Source organism: Poecilia latipinna, unplaced genomic scaffold, assembly GCF_001443285.1.
Source record: "Poecilia latipinna isolate Pla-1442-1.1 unplaced genomic scaffold, P_latipinna-1.0 Scaffold643, whole genome shotgun sequence".
Lineage (NCBI taxonomy): Eukaryota > Metazoa > Chordata > Actinopteri > Cyprinodontiformes > Poeciliidae > Poecilia > Poecilia latipinna.
This window is the reverse complement of record NW_015113259.1, coordinates 269756-285802: the sequence shown is the minus strand read 5'-3', so window position 1 is coordinate 285802 and position 16047 is coordinate 269756. Positions and strand designations below refer to the sequence as shown.

General features: G+C 37.3%; 1 protein-coding gene across 10 annotated transcripts in view; it reads right to left on the bottom strand.

Moving 5' to 3' along the window:
• Window positions 1-5951: 5951 nt before the first annotated feature.
• Window positions 5952-16047, bottom strand: part of tcf12 (transcription factor 12) — a 96388-nt gene continuing 86292 nt past the window's right edge. For 7 of the 10 annotated variants that reach the window (XM_015043658.1, XM_015043659.1, XM_015043657.1 and 4 more), the window contains 5 exons: window positions 11819-11924; window positions 11584-11743; window positions 10733-10962; window positions 9641-9794; window positions 5952-8498 (listed from right to left, as the gene is read on the bottom strand). In XM_015043658.1, the coding sequence (XP_014899144.1) occupies window positions 9652-9794; window positions 10733-10962; window positions 11584-11743; window positions 11819-11924 (639 nt within the window). In that variant the 3' untranslated portion in view covers window positions 5952-8498; window positions 9641-9651. The remainder of the gene's footprint in view (window positions 8499-9640; window positions 9795-10732; window positions 10963-11583; window positions 11744-11818; window positions 11925-16047) is intronic. The other 3 variants (XM_015043662.1, XM_015043665.1, XM_015043661.1) reach the window with 2 other exon arrangements.

Here is a 16047-nt window from a genome sequence, read left to right as displayed (position 1 = left end):
AGCGCTGAGACGCTATTTGTATTAATAATGGGAAACACATTCTACCTCATAAACCTGCATCATATTTTTATTTAAACCATTAAATATTTATACTGCCAATCAAAACTATAAAATTTCATAATAGCAAAATTCTCTGGCTTTTGTTTAGATTTCAAGTGTTTATGAAACAAGTATTTATTAAACCAGAATTATATGTTTTGTTTTTTAATCAACCAACTCAAATTTACATAATTTGAATGGTAAACAATCTTTAAAATTCATGTTACTGTAGATTAAGACAGAAAAATGTTAATCCTGATGAGGTTTGATCAAATCATAACCAGGTTTTCTGATTAAATTAAACAATATTACACAAAATAGAAATGAAAAGCAAAAAGGGAAATCCAAAACCAAAGTAATAAAAAGTTATTTTTGATTTCATACAGAGAAACTTTTGTATGGAGGACCAAAACTGACAATAATCAAAAGTAAAATTATTTTAATTATGTCAGTTTTGGTCTAATACTAAAATTTTGCTTGTAATTTCAGAGACACAATGTCTGTAGTTTAAAGAATAAAAGAACAAAGTTCATTGCACTCATCAATAGAGAGTAAAACCAGAGAACCTGATCATTTTAAGTGTCTCTTCATCCTTTTACTGCTTGACTCGTAGTAAAGATCTGTGGCCCAGCCGGCTCTTTTCCTCGTATTGTTGTTTATATTTGCAGCGACACAGTATTTACTCCTCCTAACCTCTGGCTCTGCAGCAGTGGGACACAATAGGATCTCTGTTCTGCGCCACAGCTGGGCTTTCTGAGCATGCTCAGTGCGTCACCCGGTCCGGTTCTGATTACAGAATGAAGGTTCAGAAAATGACCCTGCTTTCAAAATGATGTCAGAAAATTAAACTTTGCTCACAACTGACCCATTTCAACGTCGAATATAAAATATGTTTTATCTGTGGCAAACTGAGGGGACATGATCAGTGCCTGTTCATCTGTTTATGTCTCTTTTTTCAGGCAGATAAATTACACTTGAATGTGTTCACTGCAGTTAAAATAATACTTTGATTTTGCTTTGTGGTAAATAAAAACATTCAAAAGCATAATCATTCCTGTTTATTATTTTGATTTAACTCTGCTATTCAGTCTCTGTGATTAAGCTAAACACAATAAAAATGTTCATTATCTGCAGAATTGTTCCTTAAAATGGCAGAGCAATCTTTATTTATTAAATAAAATATACACATACAGGCTCACTTAATGATATTCTAGACCAGGGGTGTCAAACTCATTTTCGTTTTGGGCCAAATTGAGCTCTTAAAGGGCCAGAATGTATTGATAAAACCTGTTCACAAACTGTTAAGATATTGATAAATTCTTAAAATTAGATATTATTGAACATATTTCACTCCCTCCAGGATTTTGTGTTACTTTTTTGTGTTTGTGGTACTAATTTGGAAATATTTGCAATATTTGAGCTTATTTGTGATGTCAGTTAAGGCTGAGGCAGCTGTTTAGGACAAGTAAGAAAGTTTTTGACAATTTTTGAGAAAAATCTGCAATAAACTCCAAATTATTAGTGAAGAAAAGTGCAGGGATTTGTTGATTTTGAATGAATTTCCACAATAATTCTCAAGAAATGGAGGGACTGATTGATATAATTTGGAAGCAAACAGATAAAAACTGGCCTCGTGTTCTAGACCAAAACAAGTACTTTTACTTTTAAGTACTTACTTTTTGTCTGTTTATTTGTAAATTTTACTTACATACAGTATTTTAGTAATTTTAGTAATTTCTCCAATACTAACTGTTCCAGTATTAAATGCTGTCCTGGCGGCAGCCTACAGGGGACAGTAGAGGGAGCATTACAGTCAGATGTTTGCTGAAGTTTTCATAAAATACAAAGAAGGTATAAACCTATCTGATTTAAAAAAGAAAAAGAAGTAGAATAAACTGGTGAAAAGGTTTCATAACTATCCCAAAGACACAAGATAATTTCTGAAATACAACAGACAGTGTTTTACAGGAACTGACACTGTAAAAACAAAATCTTACAAGCAGATTATTATATAACACAGGAACAATGTCTGTTAAAGGGGAAATAATCAGGCAGTAATTTTTAAGATCAATATTCAAGAATTATTGACATAAAAACAAGCTAATATGTGTAGCTGAAAAATTACTTTTACGTGGTTTTACTACCAGTGATGCAAGACACTGCAAAAACACAACATCTCACCAAGTATTTTTGGTCTAATTTATCATTTTAAGGATGTTGATAAATGTTTCTAGAGGTCATCAAAGGTCAACCAGCACCAAATGACACCAAAACTAATGGTGTCAAACGACTGTGGTACAAAAACATTAGCACCAAAATAGAACAATTAATTTATATCAATTTAGTTTGATTTTATTAATCTAGTGGGGATGGAGGCAGATTGATCTCTGGGGGAAAAATTGTTCTTAAAAAAAAAATATATATATATATATATATATATATATATATATATATATATGCTGCATAAGCATAGCAGGGTTGATTGGCACCATGTTTTATTTGATTTTGTAAATGTATGATATATGGAAAAATTTACAGCTTTAAAATGAAAATGCAACACGAACGAAAGCTGCACAAATTTAATTATTAGCTAAATAATTATTTGATTATTTAGCTAATTTTTATTTGCTAATATTTTAGTTGATTTATAATTAGAATTTTTTGGTTAATTTTAGATATTTAGAATAGGTTTTTGACTAGTAATTCAGTTAATTAGTTAATTAATTTCAGTTTGGGACATGGGCGTTTCACAGTATAAATAGGTTTTAGGTAGTCACATGGTTTTTACCAGTCAGTCAGTCAGTCAGTCAGTCTACCAGCCAGCCAGTCTACCAGTCTACCAGTCAGTCAGTCAGTCAGTCTACCAATCAGTCAGCCAGTCTACCAGTCAGTCAGTCAGTTTACCAGTCAGTCTACCAGTCAGTCAGTCAGTCAGTCAGTCAGTCAGTCAGTCTACCAGCCTGTAACTTGTTCTGCCTGATCTGTGGAATAAAGCAACAAATAACTGCTTTTTTGACTTTTGGTATTTTTGAATCCCACGGTGCATCATGTGGCTCTTTGAGTTGAAGTCACCTTTTGCTTTGATCACTTTGAAATCTTAATTTTTTGGATTTTTGGATTTGAGTTTTGGACAAATAGTCACTACAGGCAACTTCACTCACAAACCAAGAAAATAATTTGCATCTATATACTAAATGTTATCCACTTTGATGTGTTTCTATCCATAATCAGCCAGAAGTAAAAGTTTAGTGTGGAGTTTGTGTCTTGATTTCAAACCGTTTCTGCAGCAACAATGCAGAATGGAGGTTAGAAAAGTAATAATTTTCCATAAATGAGCGCCTCCAGAAGAACCGGACAGAGAAATGTGACGAGATGAGGCTGGTTTGGTGCAGCTTGCCTCCTGAACGTTGGATGATCTCACCGCCAGCGCAGGAGTAGCAGCCGGCTCTTTGGTCCGCTTTCAAGGACGGGAGCCAAGGACCTTCTGTCAGCTGCCTCAGCCAGCAGCCGTGACAGGAAGTCAGCCTTCAAACATGGTGGTCCCACTCCCACTGAAAACGTGTACGCCCACCACTCTCACACGCTCTGCCATGGATTTCATCTGATGACATCTCTGCGATTTACGCCTCATCTCGGAGCCGCAGACAGAAACGGCAGTCAGCGTTTTTCCCCCTGTGAGCGTCTCACCTCGGCGGGGCGGAGACCCACGCTGATATCTGCGTGGAGGTAACTCCGCGCAGATGTGGAGTCACAAGAGGGATTTTTGGCAACAGAGCGGCGGACTGGCTTACAGAAACACTGAAAAACAAGAGATGTCATGAGGAGGTGAGGTAGGTGGTGAGGAGAGAACGCTGAGACCCAGGTTATGGTGAAAAGATGATTTAATGAAGTGGCTCAACACGGTCCAGTCAGGCAGCACGGCAGGAACAATTAGCTCACAGCTAACAACCGGTAGCAACTGACAATGTGAATCTTGAGCTTAGCAAACCAGGACTGTACAGTTCTACTGGAAAGCAACAGACACGATAGACAACGACAAACTTAGACACGACGAGGATCCGACGAGGAACACAGACAACAGGTGGGTTTAAATACACACAGGGTAATTAAGGAAACGAGACACACCTGGGGATCAATCAACGGGGAGGACAGGACAGAGACTCACAGGGAAACAGGAAAACATAGAAAAACTCAAAACTAAACACACAATAACACGGATCTTGACAAGAGAGAAAAGAGACCAAACTTAAAAAAAAAAATGGACCAAAATAAATGAAACATCGACCAACATTTTGATTTATAACGATGAAAATGTAATGTTTACTGGTTTACTCTATGATGTAAAGCTCCCGAACTGCCTAAATAACTCACTTTATTTACGTTTATTAAAAAAAAAACTTAATTGTATAAACTTGTAACAAATTAACCCTTTCGTGCATAGCGGTCACTGCAGTGGACAGCTAGCAAAAAGACATTTTATTGCGTTTCTTCTGGATTTTTATGTTATAAATCCACACTAAAATGGACACTTGTGCATCGTACAATACACTGCCAACTAGTGGCCATCTACTGCAAGTGCAAGAAAAGTTTTGTTAAATCCAATATGGCCGACAGACTGAAAACCAACTCAGGAATATCCAGTCCCTACTAAAAGTAATCCCAAAAGACTGATGGTACTTGTGTGTTTTACAAATAACGACTTTATATTTGGAGAAAATTACAAATGATCACCTAGAAATAATTTTTAAAAATTACAAAGTTTTCCCCCCACCTTTTTGTATGCCTTAAAACAAACAAACAAACAAAAAATATATAAATAAAAATAATAATAAAAAAAAACACTTGGAAAATAAATCCTGACATAAAGGATAATAATTCATGCATTAAAAGGTTAACTCATATTTTAAAAGTATATCAACAGTTTTTTTCAGTGTATAAAAACTGTTTGTTTTTTAAATGGCTGCCTTACTTTCAGTGCTGCTGTTTGGTGTAATTTAAAGCCATAAATAGAAAACAGTGCAGGCATTTCTTAATAAAATATCATAGAAAGTTAATTTATTTCTATAATTATAAAGCTGAAGCTCATTTAGATTTATAGCACACAAAATTATATTTCTCCAACTTTTATCTTTGAATTAAAACTTTATTTTCAGCTTCTCTAAAAATCCAGTTAGGGGTGCAACTAGTGATTATTTTAGTTATTGATTATTCTGATAATTTAATCGATTAAAAGTTGGCACATTTTACAGATTTTTAATTTAGCCACTTAAGTTGACCAACCAGTAGCCTGAAGACACTGCCTCTCATTACCAAGAGAAATAGATAAATGAAGAAATATAAATAAGAAAAAAGAAGCCAATTATTTATTTCCATATTTATTTAATTTTGGCTGAAATGGCTCTCCATACTTCAGTACAAGTGAAATAATCTGCCAGTGGTGCCAGTAAATGTGATCAATATGAAGGAATTATTGATTTAAAATAATCTCCTATAGCTGCTTGTAATTTAGTCTTATTTAAAGTGCATTAATTTATTTTCTCCATAAACTAGAAAAGAATATTTAATGTTGAGTTTTTGCTTCTAGTGAGTCGCTCCTGAACAGAGACGATGTCAGACGTTTCTTACCTGCAGGTGAAGGTCACTGGATCGTTGATGCACAGGAGAAAAATCAGATTTTATTTAAAAATTAATCATCTGAAGATCCAAGTTACCTCAGACAAACAAACATCCTTTTGTTTTGGTGTCATTCTACAAAACACAAGTGTTTTCATCCAAATCAGCAGAAACAAAAGCTCCAGGTACGTCAGTGAGTGTCTCACCTTTTAATGATATTTTACTATATTTGGATGTAATTGTATATCGACTCAGTTCTGCTGTAGCGAAACGTTGAGGCATTGAAGGACGACAGCACATCACGCTGCTATCACACTTTTATTAAAAATAGAAACATATATATTCATATTACTTTTCATACAGACTACAATGGTCCACTGGTAAAAAGAAGTTACAAACTATAAAACACTCATTTGGCCTAAATCCACTGTAGAAACGTCTCCAAAAGCAAAAACAGAAACAATAATAAAGTCTAAATAATCGAGACTTTCTTCTGAGGCGACCTTCGTTGCTTTACAGGAAAATGTTGCTGCGTTGGGGAGAAAAGGTAAAATCTGAGAGGGCAACAGAAATAAAAGCCTCTTTGCTCAGAGGGAAATGAATGCACATACAGTCCAGTTTAAAAAAAGATGGCACATTTATTGCAACATAAATGTTATATACATGTTTTCCTGCTGTAAAAGACAGAAAATTCAAATTCCCGCTGCCACAGTTGTTTTATCTTTTTTCCTTTGTCTTTTTTTTTTTTTTTTGAAATGCGGATCGACACCTTTTCTTATTTGACACAAGATCAAATGTTTTATCAGCGAACAGCGGAGACCAAGGAGGAAGACGAAAGTCTCGGTTTCAGGAATCTGCAGCTCCATCGACACCGTTTAAAGAACAACGAGCCGCAGCTCCGCCGCCTCCTGCCGCTTGTAAATCTCTTGTAATAATTGACAAGTTATGGTAAATAACCGTACATTTTACTATCTAACATAGTAAAATAAAGTAAGAAACTTTTTACTCAAAACTTTTGCTTTCAAAAATCTAGAAAGAGTAATATTTAGAATTCAAGAAATATTCTTACAGTATTATTATTGTATAAAAGACTAACTACAGTGAAAAATAAGCCAAATGTTTTTTTTTTCTTTTGATTTTCTTGTTTTTTCTCATATATTATACAAGGGAAAGCATCTGGGAATACAGCAAAGTCTAACTTGGCAAACAGAGGAGCAAAAAAACAAAAAACAAAGGAAGAACAGCAAACAAAATGAAGGAAATAAGAGCTGGAAGTGACACAGATGACACCCTCAGTCTGTCGACATGAAATACTGAAGGAGGAAGAAGAAACAGAAGAATAATGCCACATTCAGTCAGAGGACACACATCATTTTACAGTTTTCGTCATAATAAATGTAAACTCCTGCTGCGAATCGTTGATTCTGGATGAAAACTCGTCGTGAACGTGGCCGCCTGCCTCGCTTCGAATGGAGGAAATCACATAATATACAAAGAAATATATGGAATATAAAGCAAGTCTTAAGACCAAAGATACAAAAAAAGAGAGATGTAAAGCATGCACACGGATGGGGAAAACAGAAACATGATCAACGTTTTGAGGTGTGAAAGGAAACCTGGCGTTTGTTCAAACTGACCTCCTCGATCCGAACTGGAGAATAACTTAGAAATGAAGAACGGACTCACAGACAAGCAGAACTCTGAATAACTGAGCTGGAAGATTAGTGAAATATCAACAAAAAGAAAACTGATATGTTCGTCGGGCCAGGAGATAGCATGGTCGTCGTTCTCTTCTTCTTTTCTTTTTGCAACTTTTACTCTTCCACTACATCTCATTAAGAATTTTGATTCGCTGGTGGCGACAACGCCAAAAACAAAACAAGAAACAACAACAATAGGAAGGAAATGAGGCTAAATGCTGACAAGAGTCTGTAAAACCACTGAAATGCTTTATGTTTAACACTATATGGCAAAGGGACGACAAGTCCTGTTCTTACTTTAGTTAAGACACTAAATACGCTGGGAATGCTAACCAGTTTGCTTCTTACTGTCTAAACGGAGGGGAAACAAAAACAAAACTACATCTGAGCTTTCAGCGAAACTACAGTTTGCCAATCACCTTTAGAAAATACACATTAGGTAGTTTTGGTTTCACACGTGGCCAGCGGCAAAATCAAGCAAATAAATATAAATAATATATCTTCTTTAACAAAAAAAAAATAAAATATTGGACATTTCTGTTGTTCGCATCTAAAAGCTAGTATTTTTTTTGTTGCAGGGTATAAATATTAGTCTAAACTGGCCAATAAATTAATCCTCTCAAATGTTTCCCCTGGTCTCAGCAGGGGGCAGTGCTCTGGGTTAACGGTGACACAGCAAACTATAGCTCGACTGAAAAGCCGCTCGCTTCTCTGTGATTTTACCAAACCTTCCCTTTCGGCAGACACCTTACAGCTCAATAAATAGAAAAAAAACAGACAGACAGAAAAAAATTGCTGTTACAATGCATTCGTCAATTCAGTTTAGGCACAAGGCAACTTCCACGTACGGTTGGCGGAGGTTGCGTAGGTCTCTGATTGTTCAGGAGCAACGCGCTTCTTCTTCTTGCAGACACTGATATGTGTTTTTTTCTTTGTGGGGAGAAATTTTCAGATGGAAACTGGTTGGTGGATGGAGCTGGACGCTTGGCTCTCTTCAGTCTGAGGGCTGGGTCGTGTTGGACTCTTTTAGTTTCGCCTCAAGTGGTCTGACTCCTGCGACTGGTGTGGGAACCACGAGTCCAGTCCGTCACTGGGAACCAGGCTCACCGGCTCACACGGGCCAGGAGTGAGCCGCGTCGTATCGATCTGCGGAGGAGACGCAGCGATCAGACGCCAATAATCAAAAATCAACCAAACAGAAGACGTAACTTTGACATATTTAGCTATTCATTACAACATGTTGAGGCCATTGGAGACAGAAAAAAAAAACACATTTCTGCCAAAAGAACGGCCAGAAATTTCTGGCTTGAAAAGTAGAAAATAATTTAGATTAATCTCAGACATTTTTTATAGAAAATTACAAAAATTTTGAGGTCAAAAAATTTGCTAGAAAAAACTCAGAATTTTTAAAATGAACAGCTGAATAAAAAAAAAAACACATAAAAAAAACACACGTTGAAATTTCCAAGTTTGAAAAGCAGAAAATTTGCTACAAAAAATTTAGATTAATTTCAGAAATTTTATAGAAAAAATAAGGAAATTTCAAAAGTCAAACATTTGCTATAATTAACTCAGAATTTTCCTGATTAATTGCAGAAATCTTGGAAGAAAAAAACAGAAATTTCTGAGTTTGAAAAGTACAGAATTTGTTGGAAATTTTTCTTAGGTTAACGTCAGAAATTTTGGAGAAAAAAAAACAAGGACATTTCTGAGTTTCAAAAGTCAAAAATTTGCTGGAAAACATTTTTTGATTAATCTCAAACAATTTGTAGAAAAAAAACATGGACATTTTCAAAAGTCCAAACACTTTTTAATTTTGAAAATTTTCTGAGTTTGAAAGGTCAAAACTTTTAGACTTTTGCAACTCAGAAATTTCCTTGTTTTTCTTTCTACAAAATTTCTGACATCAATCCAAAAAAGATTGAATCACATTTCCTACTTTTCAAACTCCGATATTTCCAAGTTTTTGGTGGAAATTTACTCCTCCTTTTTCCTCTTTTTACCTCGCATGTCGTCGTAAATTATTCCTCTCTTACTCCATGCAAATAAAACTAACAGGATAATTACAAAATTAACCAGACGTGTTTTGGGTTTTTCCGTTTCTTTCTTGTTATTCTGGTTGTTTGGTAATAAACAAAACAGTTTGGAGAATCAGAGAAAACAGGCGATCCAAGTTAAAACCATTTTTTAAATTTGTTACAAGGAATAAAATTACATTTGTCCAGGTGTTTATATTAAGTTTATTGAGTTGTCATGTTAAATGTAGATAAATGAAACCCAGCTGGTACCTGCCTCCTGCTCAGAGGTGACCCATGGGGTTGGACGTGTCGGTCAGGCCCGGATGGACTCCAGTGTGCCCCTGCTGGGCGTCACTGGAACTGCCGGACACCTTCTCCTCCTCTCGTCTCTTAAGGCAGGCCGCTTTGGGGTTCAGGTTCCTCTCTGCAGATCCAGACACACAGAAAACAGACTTTTATTCCAGGTGGTGGAGATTCAGAATCAAACAAACACACAAGGAAACATGGACAGATTAAAAACATGTTGATAATTTCAAGAATAAGCTTTTACTAAAGGCATAAAGTATAAAACTGTCAAAAACTGAGCTATAAACACACAGGACGTAAAGATGAAATCACTGATTTTCTGCAGGTTTCACAGGATTGGTGATAAAACTATCTATTAGGTGAAGCTCCTAATACAGATATAATATTAACACATGGGCTGAAAAAATGTTTTTTGAACCAAATGAGAGAAATTAATTAGTTGCAGCTATAATTCTGATTGCAGAACGATTCAAATCAGAACCACAGCTAATAAAAGCAGCTCTAACAAATCAGAGTGTTCCTGTATGAATTTAATTTACAATGTGAATATTAGTCATATATGTTATCTGAAAAACATTTTATGAACGCTACATTGCAGCTTTTTTTGCCGTTTTGAGAAATTAAATTTTCAGCCTTCAGTGAGGCTCGTTTTTATTTCACACTTCTCAAACTATTTCCATTTATTCCAGTTATTTTCCAGATTTTAACCCACCTTATTTCTAAATAAGCCTTTAAGCTGCACAAATGTCATAAATATCTAAAATATCTTCTGCTCTAAAGATTTGTGATGAAAAAGAAGAAAAATAATTTGTGATTTTTGAAGAATATCATATTTGTATCCAGTCATGTTGTGTAAAATAAAGACCAACTCCAGCATCTTTTCACATTTAAACCTCATTTCATAAATAAATCAGTTTAACAATGACTCCATGAATAAATGAAAGCATCTTACGCCCTGCTGATCTGCTTGTGTTTTAAAAGAAAAGCCCAAGGTTGACGTGATGTGAGGCAGCGTTGATATTTCATCTGCAGCAGCAGCAGCGCTGCAGCACTGACCTCTGACCTGCTGCTCCAAGCTAAGAATGACGGCCACCGCCTGATGCAGGATGAGTAGTTTAGTCTGGGGCTTCTCGCTTTTCAAGTGCAGCTGGCACATGCGGCCCAGCTCCTTGAAGGCCTCGTTGATGTCTCGGACCCGCAGGCGCTCGCGGGCGTTGTTCGCCATCCTCCTCTCGCGCTCGCGCTCGGCCTTCTGCTCCGGATTCAGATCCTCGTCTTCAGTGATGCTGCAAGAAAGAGAGAGAGGGAGAGAGAGAGGAGCGAGAGAGGAGAGAGGAGAGAGAGAGAGAGAGAGGAGAGAGAGAGAGGAGAGCGAGAGAGGGAGAGAGAGAGAGAGGAGAAAGAGAGAGAGGAGAGAGAGATAGAGAGAGGAGAGAGAGAGAGCAGAATGAGAGAGGGATAAAAAAATGACACATTTTTCATTCTTTTCATTAAGCCTTTAAATGCAACATTAGAAATACGTTAAAATATGCAAATAAACAAATTAAATTATTTTTAAATAAGAAAAAAGACATTTTACTGCCTAAAATGCGATAACGTATCATATCAATGCGATAACGTATCATATCAATGCGATAACGTATCATTCCTCTGGTGAATGTGAAGATAAATCGATTCCTCTTGAGTTTTGGCTGAAACATGTTTACAGATAAAAGTGTTTTTATTCTAGATGCATACATGCATATTTATATACTTTAAGCTGTTTTGGCTCATTTATTGCTCTGAATGTTTTGTTTTTTTCAGTAACTTGCTTCTTTTTTCGTCTACTTCAGTTAATGATTGATAGGTAATTAAATTAGTGGACGATCATTTCAGCAATCGATTAATGGTGATTAATCGTGTCCTACCTGGTGCGTTGGCCTGTCCTGGGCGTCTTCATGTCTCTCCTGTCGCTCTCGTCGTCTGATTTGTTGTCGGACAGGCTGTCGTGCATGTCGTCCTTTTCCTGCTTCTCGATCTTCAGCTCCAGGGTGGCAGGAATCTGACCGGACAGCGCTGAGGTCAGACCTGTGAAAAACACAAAGCGGTGAGACATCGCAGGGCTGCAGATCTTTGTGAGGAACACGAAGGGTGACCTCTGACCTCTGAAGGCCTCCACCTGGTGGTTGAGCTCCGTGCTGGACGTGGAGCCGGCGCTGGGCAGGCCGCCGTGGCTGTTGGTGAGGCTGGCTGCGTCGTCGCCGCCCTGCTGGAGTGCAGACAGGAAGTGGATGAGCAGAAAGGAAACAGAAGAGCTTAAAATAAAGCGAGAGGAGAAAACGGCCTGGAAAAGAGAAAACTTCGTTACGGCGAAGCTCTACCAGCAGGAATATCTGAGAAAAACTGATTTATTTTAAGAGCTGCTTCTAACAGGATTAATTTAATCTAATCTGAGTTCTCTTTGGGATTAACAAAGCATCTTTGAACTGAACTGAATTTGGATTATTCAGTCATTTTATTTATTTATTTTGAACAGACAAAAAAAAAGTAAAAACAAGAAAAAATAAACAATAAAACTAATTATCATGTCCATTTGTTCAAAAAGGAGCAGGTAGGAGACACATGATATTATAATCAATTATTGGAATAATAAACTATTTTAGTAATCAAATACTTGTTAAGTAGAGTGTGAAGAATAAACAGTAATTAAGCCAAAACTGTATAAAAATATATACATTTTGCACTTAAAGTGGAAAAAAAAAAAAACATTTTTCTGTAAATATTTTCTACCTAAATTTCCTCAAATGGGATAATTTTAGCTTCGCTTGGTTCAAATTGTGTAGAAACAGAATAAAAATCATGAAGTGCTTGATCAGAAACAGTGAGCAGATCATCCCTACTGCACTGATTAACTAAAGCAGAAAATCTTTCCACATGCTGATGGTGGAAGTATCTTTGTAGCTGCAGATGCATGCACATTACATAACTTCATCATGTTTTTATTGTGTCTTTATTCTTGTTTTAATTCTTTATGCGATGGATAAAGTTTGCTCTTCTCTTGTGATGAGACGTTTAATTTCTAAGCGGCGTTCAAATCGAAATTCTTCGGAGCCACAAATAAAAACACGCCTCTTTAGCGAGGCTTCGACTCCCAAGAGCTTCTTTTCAAAACTGCTCTCAGTCCAAGTTCCTAAACGAAATCCCTTATTCTTTACAGATTGTTGCTATAAAACAATCAGCAGGATGGAGTCCTTCCTTCATCACATGCTGAAACACAAAACGGCTCCCAGTGGAGGAGCTGGGAGAAGAGTTTCTCCGTCTTTCCTTCAGGAATGTGATCCCTAGTCACTGCTGGCCTCTGTTCACCCTGCCACTCCGAGATCCTCCCCTTCCTTGGCGCTACGCTAATCTTTGCTGTGCGCTCAACAGGTGTCCAAACAACTCTTTGTCTGTGGGGGGAGGAGGAGGAGGAGAAGGGAGGAAGGCCGGGGTCTGTGGTGAGAAAAGAGCGCTGCCATTTTCACGGCTGGGCCTGATTACCATACAGCTGAGCTGCTCTGTTTGGGCTCAGATGCACGTTTCCAACCATTCACATTTCCTGGGCTTTTAAAAAGCGGCGATGAAAAGGGGAGCGAGGGGGCAGAGGGCGGGGAGTCGGCCCGCGGACCCCCGTCTGGAGGGACCTCTCCCCGCACAGGAAGCGCTGTGTTAGCGCAGACACAGTATGTTCTATCTCACAGTCGCAGTCGGTCAGCATCAGAGCCACAAGCCAACAAACACCGAGCTCCTCTGACGAGAACAGAAACGTTTCTGTTCACCACGACGACCCGACGACACAAAACACGGCGCCTTCAAACAACTAAAACCCTGAAGCACCGACAGCACTGCTGGTCTCACATGTAAAGAAATAACATGTTTGTGTTTTTGTGCTTTAACAACAACATTAAGAGGTTGAAACACTGAGAGAAAGGATCACATTTGGTTAAATGTAATCAACATACAGCGGTGGGCAGAGTACACAAAGTAAAAGTAGCAGAACTTCATCATATCTTTACTGAAGTAGAAATACAGAGTAGCTGACAAAGAAATTATCAAGTAAGAGTAAAAAAGTATTTGGTCAAAAATCCTGAGTAACTGATTAAATTATTAATCATCTAATATTAACATTTACAGAATCAGACGGACCTAAATCTAAAGTTAAGTGAAAATTTTGGTATTTTAAGGACTAAAATGACAATAATTCATTAAAGTAACTGAAAGTATCAAAATCAGGCATTTATTTTCCTCAAATCAGTTTATTTCAATATAAAACCTAAAATTTAAAAATCTCAGCAGGAACTGCAGATGTGTGTCTGTTCAGGGTGATTTTTTGTTTTTCATTCAATGGGTCCAGAAAATCCAGAAATTTAACTCAAGTAAGAGTAGAGATACTTAAGAAAAAAAATCACAAATAAATAAGTAAATAAATAAATAAAAACGACAGCACTGTAAAAAACAAAAACCTCCTAAAAGTAATTTTTTTCAAAAAGTTACTGAGTAAATATAACTGTCAACATATATTTACTTTAACAAAGTAAAGGAAAAAAAATCTGTCATATAATCTGTAATATTACTTAATCTCTGTTCTGGTAGTTAAAGTGGGTGGGATTAATGGCTTTGTGCCAAATTAGTTCATATTTTACTTCCAGGACCAGAACTAAATTTGTGAATCATGAATCTCAGTGAACAACAACGTGGAGTTCCTCAGAGCTCCAGGTTCAGCCCACTTTCATCTCTGCTCCCCTAATCTCAGATTACTAATCTCAACAACATTTCTCATGACTTCCTGAGTCCAAAGAACACCCAGCAGGCAAAAACCATCATCACAGACCAGGCCGTATTTTATTCTGTCATTAAACATCTGAACACAAAGCTGGAATAAAGAGTCTATCTGGGTCACAGAAAACCTCATGAACGGTTTCAGCAGGTTGGATCACTGCAATGGCATCTCTTCCTGCTTCTGTAAAACTCCACCAGGCAGACGCAGCTAATCCAAATCCAGCTGCCAGAGTCCAAACCAACCCGAGCAAAATGGGTCACATCCTCCTGATACCACTGCCTCCCTGTTTGACAAACACCAGATTTCAAAACGGTCGGTGAGACACTGAATGGTCATGAGAATAAAAACATGTCAGGGTCAGACATGAGCCAGCCAGACCAGGAGCGTCAACTAAAAATCAAAACCTGAATGCTCTTAAAGGGCCGGTTGTGCCAGAATCTACTGATAAAACCAATTAAACTGTTAAAATGAAATAAGCTTCGTTTCACATCCAGCATTCTGTGATTGATCAGAATCACAGATTTTGTGGTGATAAATTTTAAATATTTTTTATTATATTTATGCTAATGTATGATGTTAAATGTGACTTTCTTTTTTTAATCGGCCTACTTGACATCAAGTAAGGCTGAGGCGGCAGCCACTTAAACTCAATGTTTCGGTCAACTTTGAGATAAAATGTGGAGATCTGTTGATTTTGTGTGAATTTTGCTGATTTGTGAAAAACTGGAGCAAAACCTGGAGTCCAGAGGGCCACATAAAAAGCCACGACGGGCCAGATTTGGCCCCCGGGCCTCGAGTTTGACAGCTAGACCCTCATTTCTTCAGGGTTGTGTTAATCAAATGGAGGCATAATTTAGTTTCTATGCTTGTTAACTTTGTATAAAACTTCCTTAAAACCCAGAACAGGCAGAAACAGGAACAATAATGTTTCCTATAAAGATCAATTATCTTTTTATATTTTAGTGACTACCGTAGTTTTATTGGAAATAAGAAATAAGGGTTTAACTCTTCTCAGTTCAAGCTATTAATGTAATTGTTTAATTCTTTATGGTTTCTTGCTAAATAACTTTGAATTGCCCTTTAATTGCACAGATAAACCTGCCTGGCTTTGTTGTAACAACAAGTAATCTGGATTTGCATCCATAATAAAACCGACCTCGCTCGGCTTCTTTCATAGTTTTTGAATGACCCAAATTAATTCCAAACACCTCCGGATTACAACAAGATGAGCTGTCCCGTTTTGATTTCCCCTGCAGATGTGTTCAAATCTCTTGGCTGCAGAAAATGAAATACCTCAGATTGGATGAACACATCCTGATTTATTCCGGGTCGTGCATTCCTCGTCTCCTCAAGAGGCTTCGACTTTAAGAGGAAAAGAAACACAAACAAGTCCTACGGAGAAGCGCAGCCTCTCTTCGCTGCGCCTGCTTTTCTCATTCCTCCTTCACCCCGGCCGCTCTCCAGAGGAGGGTGAGCTGTAGGCCAGCCATTACGCTTATGGAAAATATGTCGGTATAAATTCAACTATTCATGTGTGGAAAACGTCTAGTTTTCACTCGTGGCGGCGCACCAG